The following is a 23,050-nucleotide window of genomic DNA, read 5'->3' as shown; positions in this document are numbered from 1 at the left end:
CCCTACACGGTAGTTTTTACACTTCAGATAAATAACTGTGAAAATGTCACACTAGTGGTTAATTTAACTGATGTGCAGTGGCAACGGCTTGTTGTGCTACAATGAAAATTCCAGGGTTATTGATAAGAAAGCTTTTCCAAGTAAATGACACAAAAATGCTTTAGATTCATGTTAATTTGGCCCTGGGGATAGTGCAGCTTCCCAGAATGCCACCAAGGAGTCTCACTTCAGGTGCCTAGACTGGATTGTCATAGCCCCAGCGGAGACTTGACCTCCCCTCTTAAACTGAAGGTGAAAATTTAACTACCTGAAATATTCAAAAAGGCAAATTTATATTACTGAATGTGGCCCTTCAGGGCAGACAGCAGCGATGAAACAAATGGCTGGGTGGCTCAGAAAAGTACTGTCTGCAAAAGAACAACACTTAATGGCTTTATGCAGCCTACACTGTCATGGCTTGGGGTTTCTGCAGTCACAAAACTGCCAAATAAAACATTATTAGCAGTTACTTTTACTTTGACAAATGTATGGTCAGAAAAGTTTTTTTTATTCTGGTCTAGAAGCCTATTGTGACTTCCCTTTCTGGGTTCTGGGGGTGAAGCAATACTCACCCAATTCATCAGTCCTGACAGTATCCTGACTCTACATTGGAGTTATCGGCATTGCAGAGTCTCTATGGGAATTGAACTGAGACAATTGTTCTTCCTGCTGGAAACCAGACAGCCAAGGAAAGTAGCTATAATCAGTTTGAATTTGCCTCTGGCTCATCTTTTGCTCTGTTTCCTTTTAGACCACTGCCTCATTAATAAAAATTTGCTGGGCTGCCGAGAGTTCAGGTTTCACAATCTACCACTTAGGATTTGAGGTTAATCCAATGCTGACTACAGTCAAAGTCAAAAAGCAACAAATAGCAGAGGGAGGGATGAAAAAGGCAGGTCAGGTCTGGTCCCAGGCTAAAGCAAAGCAGGGCAGCAGACCTACAATGCCTGCCAGCAATGAAGGAAATGGTAGAAACACAAGCAGGACACACTGTGTTTGAATTTGTCACACGAAACACAACATCCTCAGCACGTGGCAAGCAAATAAAGACAAGTGGTCCATCCCGTTGCTCCAAATACCTTGCTTGGTTAGATAAAAGGCATAGTTGGGTCTGGTTTAAGTGCCAGGGCAGCACTACATCATGATGACACTTTGTTTGGTTCCCAATGAGATTTTACCATCAGCTTTTGTTTTAGGAGGTTATTTCAATAGTTACTTAGGCAAGGAAAATTCTGGGGTTTTTTCCCCCTTGAAAAATCCTGGAATTGGTTTTGACATGGGTCAAATGAGATTGGGAGAAAAGGAAAAGAAAAAATCTGACTTTGGGGACTCAGTTTTGAGAGGATGACTTTAGAGAGAGCGTGTTTGCATGGGGGGAGAAGAACAAAGTCATGTTTCCAAAACCAAAGCAGGGCAGACAAAAGGGAATATCAAACCCAGAGTGTCATACAGAAAAAGCAACCCGTGGTATTTATTTACAGACATTTCCCCCCCTCACCAGTACGAGCTCCTGTCCTGCCTGTGTGCATCCTGAACCCAGCTCGTGGCATTGTGCACCCTGAAGAAGGAGAGCAGCTGACAGGGTTGTTCTGCAGCCCATGGGATCAGTGTGAGCAGCTTGATTTAAAGACCTGCCACACTGCTGGCACTTGGCCTCAGCAGATGGATCTGGGTGAGGATGAGGCTCTACATCAGGTGAGCAGAGCAAATGACAGCAAGGTAAGGGAAGAGGGCTCTGTGGAGGGCTAAACCCCACAAGGAGGAACCCAGGTGTGGAAAAAGCACGTGAAGAAGCTGCTCACTGGGAAGAGCAGCAGCAGAGGCATTGAAAGGATGAAGACTATGGAAATGCCAGTCTGTGAGTTGTGAGTGCTAGAGAAAAATGTCTGAGCCCTGCAAAAAGCTGGAAAGAATACCTACCTGGAGGACAGGCTCCTATTGATTTCTCTTAACATCTGTACTGCCTGGTCTCTTCATAAATCAGGACTTCAAGACAGTGTCTGACTTACAAACAGCATGTTGATTTTGGTTTGGTTTTTTTTTTGTCTTTTAGAAGATTCAAAGGAAAGATAAGTGAAGCATAACAGTGCCAGAAATCAGAGAGCATTTCCCCAGCATTTCCACCTTTCCTTCTTCTGCTACAGGATAAGCACTGAGAAAAAATAGCAGCTTATCCCATATCACCTAAATGACCTCAGACAAATGGAAGTGGAATTATTTAGAAAATAAAAAAAATATATCAAATAACAATGAATCACTTCTTCTAGCTTCCCATTTCTTTTTCATGGAGCTGGAAGACAGGAAATAAACTAATTAGTAGCAACATTGTATGTAAGCATTATTTCAAGCTATGAGAAAAGAAATGATCCAGCCATGGTCTGGGATGTAGAAACCCTTCAGCAAGCAAATTAAAACTTTCACTCACAGGAACAAAAGTCTCCTGACAAATCTAAAGGAATCCATAGGTATCCTGATGAAATCCTGGCCTTCCTACCAACCTTGATGGAGCCTGGGTTTCACATCTAGCAGTGGCTGGCTGCCAGGAGATTATCAATGAAGATGAACACAATTTCCATGCTATGCTAGAAGCAGCCAGAAAAGCTCCCTAGGACACCAAAGTTATTTCACATCTTTATTTTCAGTGACTTTACATTAAAATAAATGGTTGCTTATCTTTATCTCACCACTGGGGCTGTGCCATTGAGTTTGAAAAAGCTGAAATGGAGCCTACCTGCATTTCTGACATGAAAATCCCACAGTAAATTCGTCCAGGACTTTGTAATAGGTTTTGCCATTAGAAAAGAAAAAGAATGACTTTGCAGGAAGCAATTGTTGGGGTAAAATGGACATCTTCCCTCTCTGAATTTTAAACATTTTACACATCTATCCCAGACACAAAAGACTCTGATTCCCATGACAACTGTGGCAAATGCAGCTGTAGGCATCATTTAATTACAGTGATTCAGCCTTCCAAGTCAACATCAATTCCTTAAAGTGCTTCAGGGGATACAACCCATGTTCAAAAAGGAGCATTCATGTGACCTTAAGAACGTGTCCTTTAAGGTATGTTTCTATTTATACTCTGGGAGTTTGGAATTCATTAACACCAATTAAAACTGGACTCTGTGTGCTTAATTCTCCATGCACTGCGCTACAGATTTATCCCTGCAGGTTGAAAAGGGTTTTTTTTGATGAAACAGAAAGCTAAGATAAAGGGAAATGTCCTTATATGATTTGTTCTCATGGGTCATGGCAATAGCAGCACTGCAGGAGAAAAATGTCCCTTACAGAGCTATATTTTCTATGGATATTACCCTGACAAGACAAAACACAGCTGAGCTCTCATGTACCAGTAAAGCTGTACCCTTTCTGGATACATCACACAGCAGAAACCACAACTTGTCCTTAAGAATATGCTATAAATAATCACACCAGAAGTAAACTGTGAGAAGCAGAAGGAACCTCTCTCCTTATCAGTTTCACTTACAGAAAATGCATGCTGTAAATCTCTATGAGTTCTCTCGAATACACCAGAAAAGCCAAGGATTTTTAATTCTAACTGCACATCTGTTGAAATGGGAAAGACTAAACTAATATAAAAAAGCAATATCTGCTTTTTTAAAGACTTTTCCTACAGCTCTGCGTGCTAATTGCTCACAGTGACCCATTCCTCCAAAGGACTGGGAAACGTGCAACGTGTGTCAACCAACGCTCCTAATTCTTCAACACAGATCCTACTGACCACAACAATTCAATGTATCTGTAATGTATGGAAATTATTACCAAAAAGGAACACCAAATGCACTGCAGACACGGGGCTACTTGGAGTTAAGTGAAAGGCTGACATAAATCTATTCTGTAATCTCGTGGCTGTTTCCTACTAAAGGAAGGACCAGAATGCAACGTGCTGAATTACTGGGGCATGGGGATATGTTGCTCAAGTTGTTTTTTTTTTTAAAAAGCAGTTGCACTGCTGGCACAACAGACCTAGCTCTGTCACAAGCAATTTATTACATCAGTATATCAACTTTATTAAAAAAAGAAAAAGACAACAGAGAAGCCTGTCTCTGTGCAGAGCTCAGCTCAGACCGGTTTGGAACCATAAACAGCTTCAGAGTTTAATTAGAAACTGTTTACATCTTAAAGATAATTTCATTTTCTTGAAATTGTAACAGAGGTAATTCCAGATAGTTCTGCTGACTCCACAGTTTAATGTCTCTAAGCTGCCAGACTGAAAAATGCAGAGTGAGGTCTGCACAGCTGAAAACAAACTGAGAGGGGTCAGGAAATACTGTGCTAACTAATAATGCTTTGATTATCTAACGTTTAACAGCTCTGCAGCTACAAGATGCTGTGAGATGTCTAGAAAGAAGAGAAGCGAGCCAGTCAGTAAATTAAAGTGTCCTTTCCCACACTGTAATTCTGATTTCTGGCCCATTTCTACCATGACCTTTTGCTTTTATTTTTTTAGCTTTTTTTTTTCCCCCCTTGTAAAGTGTTGGAATAAGTGGTTTTCACTTAAAAGTTGATTTGGTACCGAAGCCAAGATGCTGTTTTCAAGGCATACTTGACTGTCTCCTGAAGCCAGCATGCTGGAAATCTCTAGGGGGTGTATGTTTTCATTTCAGTAGACTCCAGCTCAGAGTTTGAATAACCAAAATCAAGGTGACCCTCCATCCTGCTTCATTTCTTAAAAAGAACAAACGTGATTGAAACTAATAATCCAGTAAACTATTAGTCACTTCCTAGCTTGTCTTTTATAGATTTTAACTGTTTTATTTCCTTAACTACATTTTTATAATGTAGTTAAACATATATTTTTGTATGAGAGTTTAAAAACGAAAATCAAACAAAAGCAGATGGCAAAACAACAAGGCTCCCCACAAAAGCCTTTGAGAATCAACCCCACTGAGCAAAATGGTTCTCCAGGAGATATCAGTCACCCATCTATCATGAAATATATATTTATGCATTATAAAATCAGCAGTACAGCTACCAGCCTTCTTTTGATGTGCAGTCCTAAGTCTCATTAATGACAAAAGGATGGTACAGAAGGGAAGAAGAGACCTTCAGCCCCATCAAAGGACATCATCTGTGTCACACACTTTCACAGCAGGGATATCCTCCAGGTGGGGGTGGGATGTCCCTCCCTCTTGGTGGCAAAGAAGCTTTTGAACATCTCCTCACCCTGACCCAACCCTGCTGCTCACAGTTGCTCCAGTTGCCCTGGGATAGCTGTGCACCTGAACTGCTGGAGAGATCACTAAACAATTCTCATTCCTATACATTCTCCTGCCCCTCCCAAGCCTTGTTTTTAACTTGGGTGGTTTCCAGCACCTGTATTATCATGTAGCCCCACACAACACTATTCCAGATGACCAGAGGTGGAAGTAAACTGCAGCACAGGAGCCAATCAGGTTGGGGTTTAGATCCACTGGCCAGTTTCTTTGCCCAAATCCACATTTCGTGGTGTTTGCTGTGGGTGCAATGTGATAGTCAGGAACATCTGATGGCTTTTGGATAGAGACCCTGTACATAGATTCTATGACTCACATGTCCAGGACCCACCATATAATTTTACTTTAATAAAGATAACAAATACCTAATCCAAATTGTGACACCTCAGTGGCTCTGGGGAACTTTTCCAGGAGCACCCTTAGACCCCAGCAGTTTGGCGAAGAGGGAGCATACAGCTGGCTGGACACCTGAAAAACTTCTATTAGCCCTACCTTCATGTTGAGAATGAACACTGGAGAAATCTTAAAAGTCTGAGCACTGCAGAGTCTGAATCAGAGCATTTACACTAGAAAAATCAGGAAGCAAAACAAAATAAAAACCTTCAGCAATGTGAAAGCGGCGTGAACTGGGGATGGGGGGAAGAGAAGACAGCAAAGAAACAGCTATTTTAGATTCTCTGTTAACACACCTCCTGCCACAGAGAGCTGTCAATAGAGCGTAGACAATAAAATCAATTTTTCTTTGCTAGCAGAAATGGTTGCTATAAACAACACAAACTAAAGAGCAATGCACCCCCCCCTTGGCCACTGAAGTTAAGGCATAAAAGGGACGTGTCAAATATAACTGTTTCTCACTTGCAGGAAAGCTGCCTTTGAAGCACAGCTTCTCCCAGATCACAAAGCACTGTGCTTTCAAACCAGTTGGGAACTGGCCTGTAACATGCAGCAAAGAGCAAACCTTTCCTCACCTAACCCTTGGATGCCTGGGCTACTTGTAGAATGAACCTATGGACCAGCAAGCAGGAAAATTCACGTTTATGATACTTTCAGTGTAACTCATGTTCTTGCTTGGTGTTACTTTTTAGCTACTCAGACACCTGGTACTATCACTCAGGAAAAAATGCAATGTTTCCACTTAAATATTTTATTTAGCCTTGATTGGAACTAATGTACTCAGTGCTCAGTGCAGAATACCTAATTATTCCTAGAGGGAATTACTGTATAGTAGGTACTGATGCTCTTTTTCAGTGGTGTCTGGAAGAATCCTACCTGCTGGCCCTCCCCATCTTTTAATTTTTGCCCATTTCTCCTCAGCAGTACTTACAGAGAGTCAATCAGTTTAATTTGGGACTGTCACTCAGCCTGTTCTTAACAGATTGTATTTTGCTCTCACTTCAATTCACAAATAAAGCAGCTTCCCATTGGTTAGCTGTTTTAATTCTAACAGAAAGGTTTCAATTTTACTTAAAAGCATACTGATAACAGTGGGTGGTTTTGGGATTGGTTGGGAAAAAAAAGTCTTCTTCATATTTTAACAGTAAATGAACTAGTATTTTTCTACATACTTTGTACGACTTCTACTATGTGCTCTCTCTGTGCTCCTAATCGTTCTCCTCCTCCAAACCCTGCCTCCAAAACCTCAATAATTAAAGTGAAATTGTGTACTGAAAGGCAATTACTCAAAATTAGCTGTTATTTTCTACCGAGAGGCACAGTTCCATAAAAACCTTCTCGAATGATGATCAATAGCTGAGAGGTTAAAGAATTGATCTCAATTCCATTTCTCCCTTTTCTTCTTCACTCTCGATCACTACCCAAAACCTGGTCCCCTGGCTGGAGCAGAGCCCTGAGCTGTCCTGCAGCACAGGCATTTCCACCACCACCAAATCAAAGTCTAACAGCCCAAGCTCCACTTCCCTGTAACACATCCAGTCATATTTATCTGAGTAAATTGAATTTAAACCCTGACTGAAATCAGAAAGATACACTGACTTTAAATTCTAGCTGTGAAATGGAAATGGTAACAGAAGATCCAAGATAAGAGTAGTTTAAAAAAAAAATAAAAGGCAGGCACAGAGGGATCCAATTCATTCTTTGACTTTTCAAAAGGAGCACCACACTAAAAGGAACATGACAAAGAGGAGTTGTTCAGAAGAATTATCATGGAGAAGCTGTTTTCTTGTTCATGTTACTGGCCCAGACTTTCCTCCATAGCACCAAACTGTTTTTCTGTCCCTAACACTTGGTGCCATCACTGGGATGCAGGACAGTGTATGCTTTAGAACTCTTGGAATGGAGAAGAAACAGGTTCACTAGGGACCAAGTTTGAAATACAAGTTTCTGAAGAGATAATCTTTCATTCAGCAGCTTGTTGAGCAAATAGCAATGCTCGTGCTCTCTCACACATCAGGTTTTGGGCCTCTCAAATATACACCACTTGTTTCACATCTTGAAACAACAAGAGTTCTCTAAGGATTTGTTATTTCAAATTGTTTTGCATTTATTTCATCTTCTCTTCATGGTCTTAGAGAAAAATCTCTATCATTCCCATAGCCAGGTGCAAAGGGGACCAGAGGAGAGACTACAAAGCAGTCCTTTTTCCACCATCCTCTCTTTTTTTTGTCAGCATGGTGGTGATAACCTCTTTCTGTCTATAGCAGTGCAAAGAAAGTTGAAACAAGTGGCTCTATCCTAGGAACATGCTTGGAATTTCAGTTAACCATGGCTGGGATGATTCAGCATCCAGAAATGATCCTAGTAAGAGAAGCACATTTTTGTGAGAGGACAAGGAACAAAGTTTTCATTATAGCAAGTTTTGGGACCCCACAAAGGGATGGAGACTACAGTAGGATCAGCATCTGAATGAGTTTAGTAAAAGCAGCTGTCCTTAGTGGGTTCCTCATCTCTCATCAACACCAAAATCAGGGTGGGGGAAATGGAAAGGCATCAAGGAGCATTTTCTGTTAAAGGCAAGAAGATGTTTACAGTATCCTCAGCTTCCCTGATGACAAGTTAGTTGTGTAAGTCACCTATAGATAAACCAAAAGAGCATGCTACTGGCAAGGACACAGACATGTGGGTGAGGGGAAGTAAAAACCTTGGGTTTACAGGAGGGGGGAAGGTTCACTATAGAAATTTTCCTTCCCTTAAGGCTGGCAAGAAATTTCAAGCATATATTAACTCTGAAGCTTTCAAGTACTTTGGGGGCACTCGCCTGATTCCAACCCTCATGGAGATACAGGTGCTCAGTTTTGATGAAGGTGCATGTAAAAAGCACATTTCCAAAATTACTAAATGAAAACGTTGCTAATTGGCATAATTTTGCTCTGCAGTTTGTGCTAAATTCTGCCTTTAGTTGCAGTGGTATAAATCTAGAGTAATGCCTTGGGTTTCACCAGAACTCTTCTGTGTTTATCTAGCTGTCAAGAAGAATATTTTCACTCCTAAGAGTGGAAACTTTAGGGAGATACTGGGAAAACAAGTGGAATACTGAAATGGTCTCTTTGGCTCAGCCTAGGCCCTCAGTTTTCAGATATTAAGAGCTCAGTAAAAAGATTTGCAAATCTCTTTAAGACTCCTTATATCCTTTTTCACTTGCAACAGTCTATGGTCAATACAATCTAAAAGAACAGGAGGAATATCATTATAATATATGCATTAAAAAGGCAGCAATGTGTTAGCATTAAATAATTGCTTTTTGATAGTATTTTAATAGCAAAACCTCAGACTTCTACAGTGGGATTTATGTGATTTCCATAGCAGATATTTGAATCTGTAAAAGGCCTGGAGTGCCAGAAATGTTGGGGTTTATATGTTCAATTCCATGTTATACAAAATATACTTTTGCTGAAGTAATGGGTCTATAGGGCATTTGTAGTCACACACAAGTGCTACACATCTTGTGGTATCTTTTAAAGAGTAGAAGCTATGGGAAGCTCATTAAAAGATAGCTCCAACAGACTTTAAATTCCACCCTGATCCCTTCAGAGTAATTGGACCAAGAAGATCTCTTTGAAGGCTGAAACATAAGAATTGAAAGAAACGGCAATAATTAAAGAAATCACTTGTAAGTAAAAACCATTAAAACATTCCCTTTTGCTGTACAATCACACAGATGACTCCAAAGTGAAGTTTACAGAGGCCTTTCTCTTATAACCAAGACATTTCCTACTGGTTTTAGATATCAGATAAGGATTTCTCTTGTACTTATAATATCTTCAGTTTAAAGATTTTATTTGTCTTGCACTCTTAAAATCTACCTTAAACTAACAGGAATTAGAAGAGTGCAGCGTGCCAATGAGTATACTGAGAGAGCAGGTGGTCTCTCTAAATTCACGTGGCTTCCATGGGATGCTCTTTGTTTCAAAGATTTTGTTATTCTAAGAACGCATTTTGGGTAGGGAATATTCATTTGGCCTTCTCTTAACAGACTTGTAGTTCCAGAGCCAAAAACTCTTTAGTTTTCCTTGAATAATGGTGCTCAGAGGAATACTGCCATTGGTCACATGTTGGGTAAATACTCAATGTGTTAATTTTAAATTGGTAAAATGCAGTTTGGCTTAAGGCATAAATAATTCTTCTGGAATACTTATTACAGATCGACAGCAGGGTGTGAAGGTGAAGCCTAAGGCTATAAACTTGATGTTAAAATTTCCATTTATAAATCAATAATCACAGCACACAAACCAGCCTGCTCAGTTCTGTGGCTCTTCTTCAGTCACAGCTTCTATATAAAGTTTGGTAAAAATGCAAAGTGAGCATAAACTGAAGGTTTATCTGATTGCAAAACTGAAGTGTATCTGGATGGCCCCTTCCCAAACTGTCAGACCTGGTGCTGGAGCTGGGCATGATGTTGTGGAAGGAACCACAGCCTTTAAATTGTAAGATGCCTACAGAAATCCCAACATAAAGTGAACTGAGTTGCTTGGACTTGTACCTGAGGAAAAGACTGAGCAGGTACAACCTTGCTCTGTCCATGCCCTGAGCCAACCCAAGAGTCTGGACTGAAAGAAGGTAGATTGAGATTAGATATCAGGAAGAAATTAGGAAGAAATTCTTCACTCTGAGGGTGGTGAGACCCTGGCACAGGTTGCCCAGGGAAGTTGTGGATGCTCCATCTCTGGAGGTGTTCAAGGGCAGGTTGGATGGGAGTCTGAGCAACCTGCTCTAGTAGGAGGTGTGGGTTGGAACTAGGTGATCTTTAAGGCCCCTTCCAACCCAACCCATTCTGTGACTCTATGATTGACACACCCAGCCCAGAGAACAGCTTCAGATACAACCAAAGGACTCTCGTACAGAAGGCAGAGCCAGGGAAGAACTCTCTCATCTCCACATTAGAGATACCTTCACAAGATGAATTCAGAATATGCCTAGAAATTTCTGTCCTGGGAGCATCTCCTGTACTTATTTCCAGAAGTGGGGTAACTGGATGCCCAGCCAGTAACACAGCTGAGGTGACAAAGGCTCACGTGCACCTTTCAGCAGCTCAGAGCTCAGACCTGTCTGCCCACTGCTTGCCAGCTATCACATCACCTCACCTTAGAGCTGTGTTTCCAACTTCAGTCTGTTTTCACAGTGTGCATGAGCCCTGATGTGCTGCAGAATGCAGTTCCATATGGATATTTACTACCTATTGTTTTACAAAAGCCAAGTTATTTTTATTTTCCAAACTGTAGAAATCCCTCTCATTCTCTTTTCCACATACACAACTCTCTTTTGTTTGTCTCTGAACTTGCTGTGCTTGGCCTCTGGCCAGAATCCCTTTTTCTGCCTTGAAGGAGGGTGACAGCATGCCTTTGAAGAAATGCCAAGGCTGCTGTTAGGCTGACCAGCAGGGAGCAATCCTGCCCAACACTCCCCAGCCTCTCCCACATTGCTCCCCTTCTTTCCCAGAAACAGTCTTGGAGAAGGCAGAGATTGAGCTGATCATAATTCCCCAAAGAGATTTTTTTAAGCAACAGATGAAATTTAAGCATACACAGAGAATACTGGAGCTGGAAGAGAGGGAAGATGAACAGATGATCATCTAGACCATCTTCTTGCCCTAAAGCAAACCCAGCTGAACCTACAAGACACTGCTGACAGATATTTGTCCAACTGGTTCCTACCAGCTTCCACTCACAGGCACATTTCTGCAGGCAGCCCAGTCCAACACATTGCTCACCATCTGAAAGCTTTGGTTAACCTACTCTCTCTTCAGTTTAAACCTTTCAGTTCTTGTCTGAATATGCACATGGAGAACTCACACTTTAAAATACAGAGAAGCAAGCTGGAGCAGGCTGGCCTGGCCATGGTTTTTGTCTGTACAAGAGCTGTGCTTCTCTGCTGACATGGTGCCTTTACCAGCAGCAGAGTAACTGCTCAGCACTGACTCAGAGAGATGACCACGGGTTCATTGCCTTTATTTCCCACAGTGTCTTCTGTCTTTTCCTGGAAGATCTCCCCCAGCCCCTGAACAGCCCTGACCCCACTGCCCTTACAGATTTAATTTGCCCACATGCTATAACTGCTGTGGACTCGTAACAAGGGGTGAAATGCAAGAGTTTGTGCAAATCTTAAAAAAACCTTCTCTGCACAAGACAAAGGCTTTAGAGAGAGTCTAATAATATATTTCCTGCTTTACTTTATTTCCTACACATTCATCTTAGTCTTGGCCTTGGGACACTGCTCATTTCCTATTACGACTGACATTCAGTTGGCAAGATGAGAGAAGGTGAAATTCTGATTCAATACTTGCAAGGCAGGGTTTGGTTTTGTTTTGTTTTTTGAATTAAAGAGACAGATACAATGGTACATGTTGTGCTCTGATAACGAGTTTAATTGTTTTAGCTTAAGGGGGATAACTGTAAGAACATTTGACAGGTGTTGAAAAGGTTTTTCTTTTTTCCCTTTAAACGTTTCTGAGACACAAAATGAAATTGAGACACAAATTTGCCACTATAACTGTAATTTGTCAGTGCTTACCCTTGCACTTACCCAGTGGAGGGGTTCATGATGCAGCCCCCTTTATCAGTAGATGCTTTGCAGTTACAGCCCCTCTCCAATGTGTCATGATTCATTCCAAAATTGTGTCCCAGCTCATGAGCCAGCGTGACTGCTGCACCTAGAGGGTTTTCTGAGTGATCCTTAAATAAACCAAAAGAACCAGTCAACACAGAAAAACAATTCCAAATACACTTTCCCCCTCTAAGATCCTATAGCCTGTCCTTTGAAATGTTTTATAAACTTACCAGCTGTGGCTACACCCTGTTGCTAAATGGACATAATTTTAAATTCATCCCCATGTACCAAGTACACACTGGGAATTTCAGGACAGCCCATCTGTCTTGGCCACCCAGTTTACCCAGCCCATTAGACATTTGAGACCACTGGGCAGCTTTGAACATCTGGGCAATCTTTACTTAGGGCTTAAAATTCCCCTGCTCAATAAATCCTTCAAAATCCCAAGACATGGCAGTGGCAGAAAAGAGTCCTCCAGACGTGGAGTGTTGGGAAGGGTAATCATTTATGGGTGAGGATGAGTGTGATGAAGGAGAAGTGAGAAAATCCTTCATGTCAGGAAGTAAATTCCAAATGCAGCAAGAGATGTCACTTAGTCTATTTAGTATTCTTCAGACTGTTTCTTTAATATCAGTAAGTCCAAGATTTCACGAGCCTTGTAAGAAAAAACAAGTACCTTTGAGAACCTCCTTTTCATAATGAAAGGACAAAACAAGTCAAACTCTTCAATGGCCTCTTATTAGCACCTGAGACTATTTTAAATGTCACAAGTGTCAAACTGAAATATGAACATTAATCCTCATTGAAATGCTGATTTTTGGGACAATTATTTCTGAGAAATTCACTGCATGATCTGATTACAGGCTGCTGATCAGACTGCTGTTTTGGTTTAGCCACAAATAAGAGACCTTTCCACATCGATCATTTTCCTTGAGGGGAAAAAAAATCCACTGTACTTATATGAAAGCTTTCCCTAAAGGCATTAACATGTAATATAAATGCATGATCCAGTATTTATCAGTCAGTAAATGGAATTACTATGTACAGCTGCCTGCTCTAAAAGCATATATGAATATATTCAGTTTAAATAACTCTTTTAGTATCATCTAAGCCAACCTTCAGACTAAAAAGAAGTGAAAGGTAAAACTGTCTAAAACATTAGCTATATACTAATGAAGCCCTTAATACGTGACTTGGGGTAGACTGAAGAGCTTCTTCTTTCATCTGTCTGTGCTAATATTCTCAGGAAATCATTTCCCAAACAGAGAACAAAATCAAAAAGGGAATACAGTCATCCTGAAAACAAGCCACTACTCCTCCTGCATTTGGAATAAAGTCAAAAGCATTTTATCTTTTAACAAAAGACCTCTTTGAATTTTAAAATGTTAATAGAAAAATCTTGTGACTAACTTGACAGCCACTTTGTGTGCAGTTATATGCTAAGGTGCCCATGTGCTGAGAGAAGCTGCACAACCCATCCCACTCACAGAAATAACAGAGCAAACCTATGCAGCAAAATCATCTGCAATAATCAAGAGCTACCTGGACAGACAACAAACTGAGCTCAGTTTTTCTTTATTTGGCCAGCATCTCCTCTGCTTACTGAACAGAGATCATATTGAGCTGGACAACTCTAAAGCTGGCAATTAAAAATAAAAACAAGAATTCACACAGTCTGCTCCTGAACTGGAGCAATAAATGATCTCAAATGTAATTTTTTTTGGGTCTTGAAGAGGCAAACAATTATTACAGCCCATGAGGTTCTCATTAGTTGCTCAGATCCACTTGGAATGCAGTTTTATCAGTTTCTAGAGAGGGTTTTTAAAACCAGGAATGTGATGTCTCAGCAAAAGAGGTTATTTGAAGACAGCATAAATGAAGATTATCAAAACAAACAGCGACATGTCCCATTTGATACTGAGACCATTTAAGTATCACAAGGATAAAGAAATGAATAGCAGTGTGACTTTGATTTATTCCACCAGGGGTCTTTTAAAGTTAAGTTGAGCAGTAAAAGTCATTACCAAACAGTTTCACAACCACTGAATAAGCAACCATCTACTGTTAAGACATTATAAGCTGTTGCACAAACCATGCAGCTGCTTTCAGCTGAACTCTGCTTCATTCCACTGAGATTCAGACCAGCTTGTAATAATAAAATGCTGTCACCTACAGCTAGAAGAGGCAAATGCCCCAATCCTGGTACCTTCCATGCAGTTTCACTCAGCTGTAGGAATAACTTTCCTAAAACATACTTTGATTTCATTTAAGCAATTCACTGAAATGTAAGTGCCTCAGTTCCATGCTTGTCATCTAGCCTGACTTCCCACTCAAGTCAATACAAATTTTACAGGAGTGAGAATACTACATTACATGACACCCACATAGCAATATTTTGCTTTTAAGCCTGTAAATTTGGTGGGCAATCTTTTGAAACAGAATGAAGACTAAGCCCTGTGCCAAAGACTGGCTTTAATGTCCATTTTTCTTAGGTCTTTCTACAACACAACAGGACCATCACAGTAAAATACAATTATAATGCTCTTGAAACACAGCAAAAGCTTCTCACACTCAGATGCCCACTCTCCCCACTTGGAATTTCTCTTAAAATTAGTGGGAGGCAGGGTGTCACCTACCACTGAGAGAATTCAGCCCTACAGAAGAGGGGAGAGGGGCAGGCTCTCCAGGAGGCATGACAGAGGAATTTAGATCCTACAATAGAGCTAAGTAACTGCAAAACCAGTCAGGAAAATCAGATCATGCAGGGATGACTCCAGATTTCACAGTCAAATGTTATTTCTCAAGCAATCTCACCGTTGCCTACTCTCTCTGAACAGTTTTGGGAGTGTGGGAGCTTTTTGGTCTTGAGTGTTCAGAGTGGGATGTGTAAGAGGTTGGCTGAGTTATAAGGGTGGCCGAATGTTCAGTTGCCCAGTGTTGAGATGGTTGAGCACTGTAGCCTCTCAGGAGAAGAGTTATTCATTCTTTCATTTACAAATCTTCCAAATGTAGAGCTTTCTTCTGTAGGTACCAGTATATATAAGAACTTTTCCTGTATACACCTGAATTAGCCTTTGTTATCTAGGGGGAAGGTTGGGCAGCTCCCTGTTGGGGCTTTGGGGGTGAGCGTTTGCTTGGTTTGGATTTGGCTCCGTTTTGGCAAGCTGCTTAAAGAACTGATACACATTTCCAGCTCTGCTGTGCAAGCCTCAAGTTCATTTGCACCTCGAAGGTCTCAATTTATGGAGGTGGGAGCCCCTGGGAAACATCATGCTCCCCTCCTTGGCTGAAGCTGCTGCCTGGCCCACGATCCATACACAGGCCCTGGGTTTCTCCTGGAGATATAAATCAGTCTCTCCTCTGTCAGAGCCCTGAGAGCACTTTAAAGAAATAATGCTGATTCTTGTTTTCTTGTTACTGGAATGAGATAGTTGTTGTTGTTTCTGTTTAAAATGACAGCTTCCAGAGCAAAGAGGACTGACTTTGCAGTAAAACACACTGCAGCAAGCTTTAAAGCTTAGGCTAAAAATCAAAGGGACAAAAAAGTCATCATTAAGGGCATCTCTGAGTGCAGATAAAGCCAAAGCTTCAGCTGCTGGCCTGAGGGTGACATGGATACAATGGGGCTGTCTGCCTCAGACAGGCTTTTGCCAAGGTTTGGAAGTGCACTGGGAGACTCTTTCAGCTTTTCTTCCTCTTTTCCTCCCTTTCCTTTTGTACTTAGCTCCAAGTACCCAGTGGAAAGCTGTAACAAACACCAATTAGAGACTCAGCTTCTAAAGCTACTAAGAGACTGAAGCCTTTGGGTTTTTTTTTACAATTTGGACATGACTTTCTCCAGATTACATGCTCTGATGGTTCTTTCCACTCTTCAGTATATCAGTATCTCAGCTTTGCTGCTCACCTCATAAATCCTCCCAGTCTGAACCATCTATACATCATCTTCCATGAATGCCCACATCACCCCAGCTTGGCTTCTTGCCTACTCTTCTAAGAGACCACAAGGGAGCCCTGCATTGTGGACCAACCTCACCTTGCATCCTAGTTAAGAAGGAAGGAAATGCTGGGGCTTCAACGGGCTGTATCTCTGGGGTTATCCTAGTGCATGGATTGTCTTGAAGCAAAAGCCTTAGTGTCCAAGACTCCTGGTTAGCTCCATGAAGCTTTGAAGAACTCAGAGCTTTGAGACCATGCAAACTCTCAGTATTGTGCATTCCCCAGCTCCCACTTCATTTATGTAGATCTCTGCACCCAAGGTGTCCAGCAGAGCTGGAGAGAACCAACACATCACCCAAGGTGCTAGAAGTATGGACAAGACTGTAGGAAGCACACAGGTTTTCAAGCACATGCAGGCTGAACTCAGGGAATATCTAAGGGGGTTTTAGGACTCCCTGGCTTTCTGCTCTGGAGCTGAGCTCTGAGATCCACCAGCTGAGCCTGCTAGTGGCCTACAAGCTCTCGGAGTCCACATCTAATTTCATTTAAAGGACTCCTATTACAAAGCTTGATTAATGCAAAATATTTCCCCCCCAGCTTCTGCACAAAACAATTAAAAATAATTTTTTAAAAAATCCTCCAAAAAAGTATTCCAGAACTACTTTCTGAAATTGGTGAAGATGTTTACTTGTGTGTTCACCACGTCTAGCATCTAACAACAGTATTACCAGTACTATATCTTTGAGAGAGGCTCAGGTAGAACAAATGCTGCCACTGTTTGTTCTCGTCTGGCAACGTAATAAAACCCACTGTGCTGCAAAGATGGAAAATAAGGCCTTACACAGGATACTCTGTAAATACAGAATAAAATCAATATAATAAAAGATTCAGGGTAGACTGTCGTTGCCTGTAACACTAGTATACCCAAGTGTATAACAAATATATTCTTATCCTTCACAGCACCTCCATTTCATGATAATTAGCAGTAGAGGACTCTTGCAAAGAGATCATGCTATATTTTAATGCAATATTTTGACTTTTTTTCACTATGGGAACTATAATTCACAAGCAACATGCATGCAGACATAGCTGATAGTAAGACATAGCTAATATTGGGGCTGAAAACAGGACAGATGGGGCTGACGTTCTGTTACAGAAGACAGAACCACAACACTTGAGATTGTGTCGCAGCAGTTGGGCCAGTTTCAGGTCCTGTGCTTTCAGCACTTACCATGACGACCCCTCCAGACTGCTCTGCAGTGCACATGCTCATGATGGGCGCCATGCCAATGGTGGTCCCTTGGAAGTACACCCCGCTGCAGGAGGGTGGGAAGGGAGAAGAAGAATCACAGAATCACCATTCAGTGCCAAGACACCGCCCTATTCTTTTCAGTCTTGTGTTCCTGCCAATCCCAAACAAAGGTCCTGTTTCAAATGTGGCAGCTCCAGGCACTTTCAGGTTTAAAACAATGGAAAGCCCAGATTAACCACGCCGAGGTGCTGAGCTGGCAACGACAGCATCCCTGCTATGAGAAAGGTCCATTTGATCCCTGTCCTTTGGGTTTACTGCTGTAACAGGACCCTTCTCTCCTTTCTCTTTTCCCAGATTGAAGTTGGGAATAGAAAGACAAACATACAAATAATGTTTCCAGCTCAAGGAAGGGGTATTTGAATGAAGTGGGAAGTTTATATGCTACTTGTTATAATACACAGCCTAGAATGCAATCATTTCAAACAAGGCATCATTAGACATAGAGGATAATCAAATATCTCAGGAGAGACAGTTTGGAAGGGCTCTCTCTATCTTACACAGATAATGTAAGAATATCTACATCACAAGGAAAAAGCTCCTTTTAATTACTAAGACATCAGGTATGGTTATCTGTACAGTATAAAGAATGGTTCATTGATCAAAATGGTACCTGGTTCAAGAAAAAAAGTGTTTCTCTAATGTCTTTTTAAGAATACTTTTACTTTGAACATGTCTACTCAATTCTTTTAATCCAGGAAAAAGCAGCAGGGTAATAAAGGTGTATGATTTAAGACACAAATGCAAATGAATTGTTCAATTTAGACTGCATTTTAGAGTTTATTGAGATCTCTCCACTAACAAACAGGGTGCACATAGTGCTCCCTTAGCTCGAGGTTTGGGATGAGGGCAGGACTGCCTTTTTTCAGAAACAATTTAGACTGAGACCAGCTTAAACTGGTTGTAAATTCATACCCTAAGTATTTACCAGCTTATCACACACCTACATTTCTACATGAGTTGCATTCAGGAAAGGTGTACGAGTAACAGGGCTACTGCAGAGCTGTGGAAGGAAAATCATCTGAAGCATCTGCTGAGGGGTCTTGCAAAGCATTTTTGTGTTTGATGTTTGCAAGAGGGGAAAGACAAACCCTCAGGAGCACAGATGTTCCCAACAGCTTAGCAACAGGGGAAGAATTCAGTGCAGCTATTCTCCCAGCACTAGAATCCCAGAGGGAAGTGTCAAGGCTACCTTATCAGCTGTGCATTGTCGTGGGGTTTTCGAGGTAGTAGTTTCAGCTTCCTCCAGTCCAGAAACTCATGGAGGCTGGTGAAAGGGTCCTGGGAAATAGAGCACTTATCCATGTCATTCCATACTTCCACTCCGACCAGGGCTACTCGAATGTTTAGTGGCCTATAGAACTAATGAGAAGAGAAAAATAGAAACCCATCTAAAACCACATTGGATTAGAATATTTCAACAGAAGCAGAATGTGCATATGAGCCTCTCCTGTAGAGGCTTGAATGGTCTCTTCTCCAGGGCAAAAGTGAACACCTGACAGGACTGACTCAGGGAAAATATTTCATAAATGACAGAAAACAGTTCTAACCTGACTAAATACCCATGAGGCATTCAAAGAGATCCAGAGATATGCTACCTCTTTATGTCCCACCCAAGTTTGGTATCTTCCTTCGAGATGAAACACTGCAACTACCTTCCCATGTCCTTCAGAGCAGTGTTCACAGCAGAAGAAAGTCATGGACCTGTTGGAATGAGTTCAGAGGAGGCCAAAAACATGATCAAAGGGCTGGAGCACCTCTGCTGGGAGGACGTTGACTCCAGGGCTGCCCTCTGCCACTAGCCCCAGTGTAAACCAGGAGGCAGAGGCAGCCCTGTGGTTCAAAACAGTAGCTGATAATGTAGCCAGAGTCATCACGTCTTGCTCACAGCAGCTAGAAGCAAGTGATTTTAGCACTGTGGGCTGATTACACCATTATCCCCCAGGTAAATGCCACAGTTGCTACACGAGGGAAGCTGGAGCAGCATCAGTGATGAAGCAGAGATAACACTTCTAATGTGAGACTAACGTGAAGAGGATTCAAGAATCGATCAAGTCCAGATTTGGCTGCCAGTCTGAGAAAAGCATACACTAGATCTTTGTCTTGTTTGTATGCATTACAGTCATTCGGAGAGCATCAGCATTTGCTGAGCATAAATTAAGCATGAAACATAAATATATTATCACATGCAAAATTAATTTTGAGCAGGTAACATATAAACACCTGTCCTCCAGTAATAAGTCAGCGAGACAATTATGGAAGAGGTGGAGGTGTCTTCAGCAGCTTGTTTTTAATCAAGAATGCTTCTCCCTGAGTTATTGCCCTTGAGGTATCACTTGATTAGTTCTCAGCTAAATTAAGACTCCCTCAGTTATAATTTCACTACTAGACTCCTAATTTTTCCTGGTCATACTGCACAATAAAAATAAACTTTAATTTGCTCAAAAAACACTGTAGAGGACTCTTAGTGTTTATTGTTTATTGTCAAGAAATTACTTCAAGGACAAAAAAAAATCCAGTGTGTAACTTTACTGCTCTCACTGAGCCATCAACTTCTGCTTCCTTAAGCACTGCATATTGTTAATTCTGCCTTCTTCCTTGGGCTATATATGTTATTGTCCATGTCTTCACAGGTCTTTTGTTGGCCTTACAATTGGGCCATCTCTTGCTGCCAAAAAGGGTTTTGTTTTCAGAATTCCTCCTCAAAACAATACTTTTTTTTATGTGCTGTTCCCAGGTTAATAAAATCCTAGGGCTAAACTGTACAGCTCCTTAGGAACAATACTTCCACAGCTATATACACCCCATATAGGGCAGAGCAGAGCTCACAGCTTAGTGTGTTGAAGGGCATACAAAAGGTTTAAGGTGAGTTACAGTGGTTGGAGAGAAGCATTACTCTGAAATACTAAAGTATTATGAAAGCAGCAGAGTTAGTTCCTTGGAAAGGTGGGTGGATAAAGAGCTGTGGCAAAGGTTGTGAAAGCTGCTGATCTGAGCACGGTGGCTTTCTTAATTTCCCAGTAGAAGAAACAGATTTCATAGCTACACCTTTCAGAAAGTGTAATTAGTTTGGAAAAAAATTGAAATAATGCTCATGTTCTTACCTTATCAACATAGTTTGCAATTTCTATCAGCCGCTGCTTAATTTTCTCCACGTCCTTCCCTTGTCTCTGAAACTTGGAAGGTAAAGGATCAATGTACTAGCAGCACCAATACCACAGAGTTTCCCCCCAAATGGCCACCTTACTCTGCCAGCATTGCTGGTGACATTTGGGAATGACACAGTGCCACCAAAGGCCATGGACAGACTCCCAGTAGCCTCATGGGACTATGGTCTGCCTCAAGAACGAGCACAGGTTATGGGACATGGTTTTGGTTCTCATATAAAGATTTTAAAGTTCCTGACGTTTTACAAAGGGACTGATGTTTTGTGAAGAAGAAAAGGCTCCTCTGTTAGTTGTTCTGGCTTTTGCAGCAGAGTGATTGCAATTCCCTAGCTAGAAGTGTTCAAGAAGACTAAAAAAACTGCAAGTAGCAAAATAATTCAAACTAAGATTTGGATCTCTGGCTGTCATTCAACTCACTGGAACATTTCTACAGCCAGTGCTGGTTCCTTTGCTTTGAAGCTCTCTTTGCAAACTGTCAGGAAGGCAGTTGTGCATCATGCAATGTGATAGTGAAGTATTGCTTCAAAAGCAAGCACAGGATCCTCCCATGTCTTCCAAACAGTGATGGTCCCACCAAGAGCAGAGTCATTAGCAATAAAGGCTTAACTAGCTTAAGGAGATCCTGAGCAGTCAATACAGATTTGCCTCTTCTTCAACTACTACCAGATATCCCAGTTATTGCAGAGTCCATCTCTTTGTGAAGCACTGCAAGAAATTTTACAATCTAATATCAGTGTTGCCCTATCTCAGCAGTGCCTTCCATTGCTCAGCCCTAATTGGGGAAGATTCAGTTTTGAAATCCACCATTCTACTGTCTATTTGCCTCTTCTTCAACTACTACCAGATATCCCAGTTATTGCAGAGTCCATCTCTTTGTGAAGCATTGCAAGAAATTTTACAATTTAATATCAGTGTTGCCCTATCTTAATAGTGCTTTCCATTGCTTAGCCCTAATTGGGGAAGAAGATTTAGTTTTGAAACCCACCATACTACTGTCTGCAGCACATTACTTGAGGTACCACGAGCTACCAGTTTCCTATCCATGCCTCCCATAACTTTAAAGTTTTATGTTTCTTACCTCACGATTATCTGCCACAATAACAAGCTCCACATACTTTGTTGTCTTCAAAGTCTCCCTCTTGTACTGCCAAAGAAAAAGATGAAAATAGGGTTTTGGTTTTTGCAATAAGTGACCCTTGGAATCAGCTCTGCCTTAGTCCAACACAATACTTGTAAGAGGGGATACACAACATCTCTGACTTCCAAAGATTTTACTACATTCTAATTTTTACTCTATTCCTTTTCCTCATGGATGTTTTCCTTGTATCTTCTACAACAGAAATAGTCTACGTGGTACTTACAAAAAATGCCCAGACCAAACCAAAACCAAAAAACCAGCCCAGGGTCTGATCACCTTCAGCTTTCTGCAGTTGAAATGTTTGAGCTGTCTTTCCTCACAGAAGAATAGAATCTCTAGCAGAAAGACATTTGCTATTTCCAAGGCACGTTTAAAGAAATGATGAGATGACTTTTAGTGAGCATTTCACACAATAGACAAACTGGCTACTAAGAAAAATGAGAGATAAAGGGATATTGAGTGAAGCAGAGAAGAGATCAAGTGGTCAACTGATAAATTATGGAGGAAGAAAAACCCAAGAACAAAAACTGCAGGAAAAAAACGAATGAACAGTCAGTATCTGGGGAAGCTAATACCCTAAAAATGCAAGGCATACACTTAATTTGGTATCTGTATATTAATATAAAAGAGCTGGTCATGCTACTTGCAGTTCTAAATGCAGGTCTAAACGAATCATAATGCTTAGCTGCAAAGAGCTCACTGAAGAAAATGAAATGATTTTGTAATAGCATTAATCACAGCACAGCTCCTCTGCTACCCTAAATTTCAGTGACCTATTAAAGCCTGTAAAAGTTGTGTGATTTACAGCAGCTGAGCTTCTATTCTCTCATTGCTCCCTTGTTTCTGGAGTGAGGCAGTTAGGGAACAGAGGTCTCAGCAGTGTGTCTGAGCTTCATGCCAGAACTTAAGGAGCTTAAGCAGATGTCTGACCTACTAATGACCATGATGTCTTGAACTAAACCAATGCTTTATAACCTAAAACACGACTAAAGGTTTCCAAAACAAATGGTTTCAAGGCAAACTGTGTGAACCCCTAAGCTAAGGCCATGCTGGACATCACCTTCCAGCCAAAATTTTGCAAAGCTTTCTTCACATTCCCAGTACTCCTCTTTGTTTTCTGCAGATTAATGATTTTGAATGTTTTGCAAGCAGCTTTGTGTTTAGAGAAAAAGTGACAGATGTAACCTTCTGTAACTCTGACTTTCAAACTCATTTAATAGTGTTC

The 23,050-nt window shown here is 41.2% G+C and overlaps 1 protein-coding gene across 1 annotated transcript in view; it reads right to left on the bottom strand.

Moving 5' to 3' along the window:
- ADAM12 (ADAM metallopeptidase domain 12) overlaps positions 1-23,050 on the bottom strand; it is a gene marked incomplete at its 5' end in the record, with an annotated part of 64,683 nt that overhangs the window by 26,930 nt on the left and 14,703 nt on the right. The window contains 5 exons of the mRNA XM_008949982.1: positions 12,252-12,400; positions 17,443-17,527; positions 18,713-18,882; positions 20,625-20,696; positions 21,766-21,831. Coding sequence (XP_008948230.1) covers positions 12,252-12,400; positions 17,443-17,527; positions 18,713-18,882; positions 20,625-20,696; positions 21,766-21,831 — 542 coding nt within the window. The remainder of the gene's footprint in view (positions 1-12,251; positions 12,401-17,442; positions 17,528-18,712; positions 18,883-20,624; positions 20,697-21,765; positions 21,832-23,050) is intronic.

This window comes from Merops nubicus, unplaced genomic scaffold, assembly GCF_000691845.1.
Source record: "Merops nubicus isolate BGI_N331 unplaced genomic scaffold, ASM69184v1 scaffold21711, whole genome shotgun sequence".
Lineage (NCBI taxonomy): Eukaryota > Metazoa > Chordata > Aves > Coraciiformes > Meropidae > Merops > Merops nubicus.
This window is presented reverse-complemented; position numbering and strand designations above follow the sequence as displayed.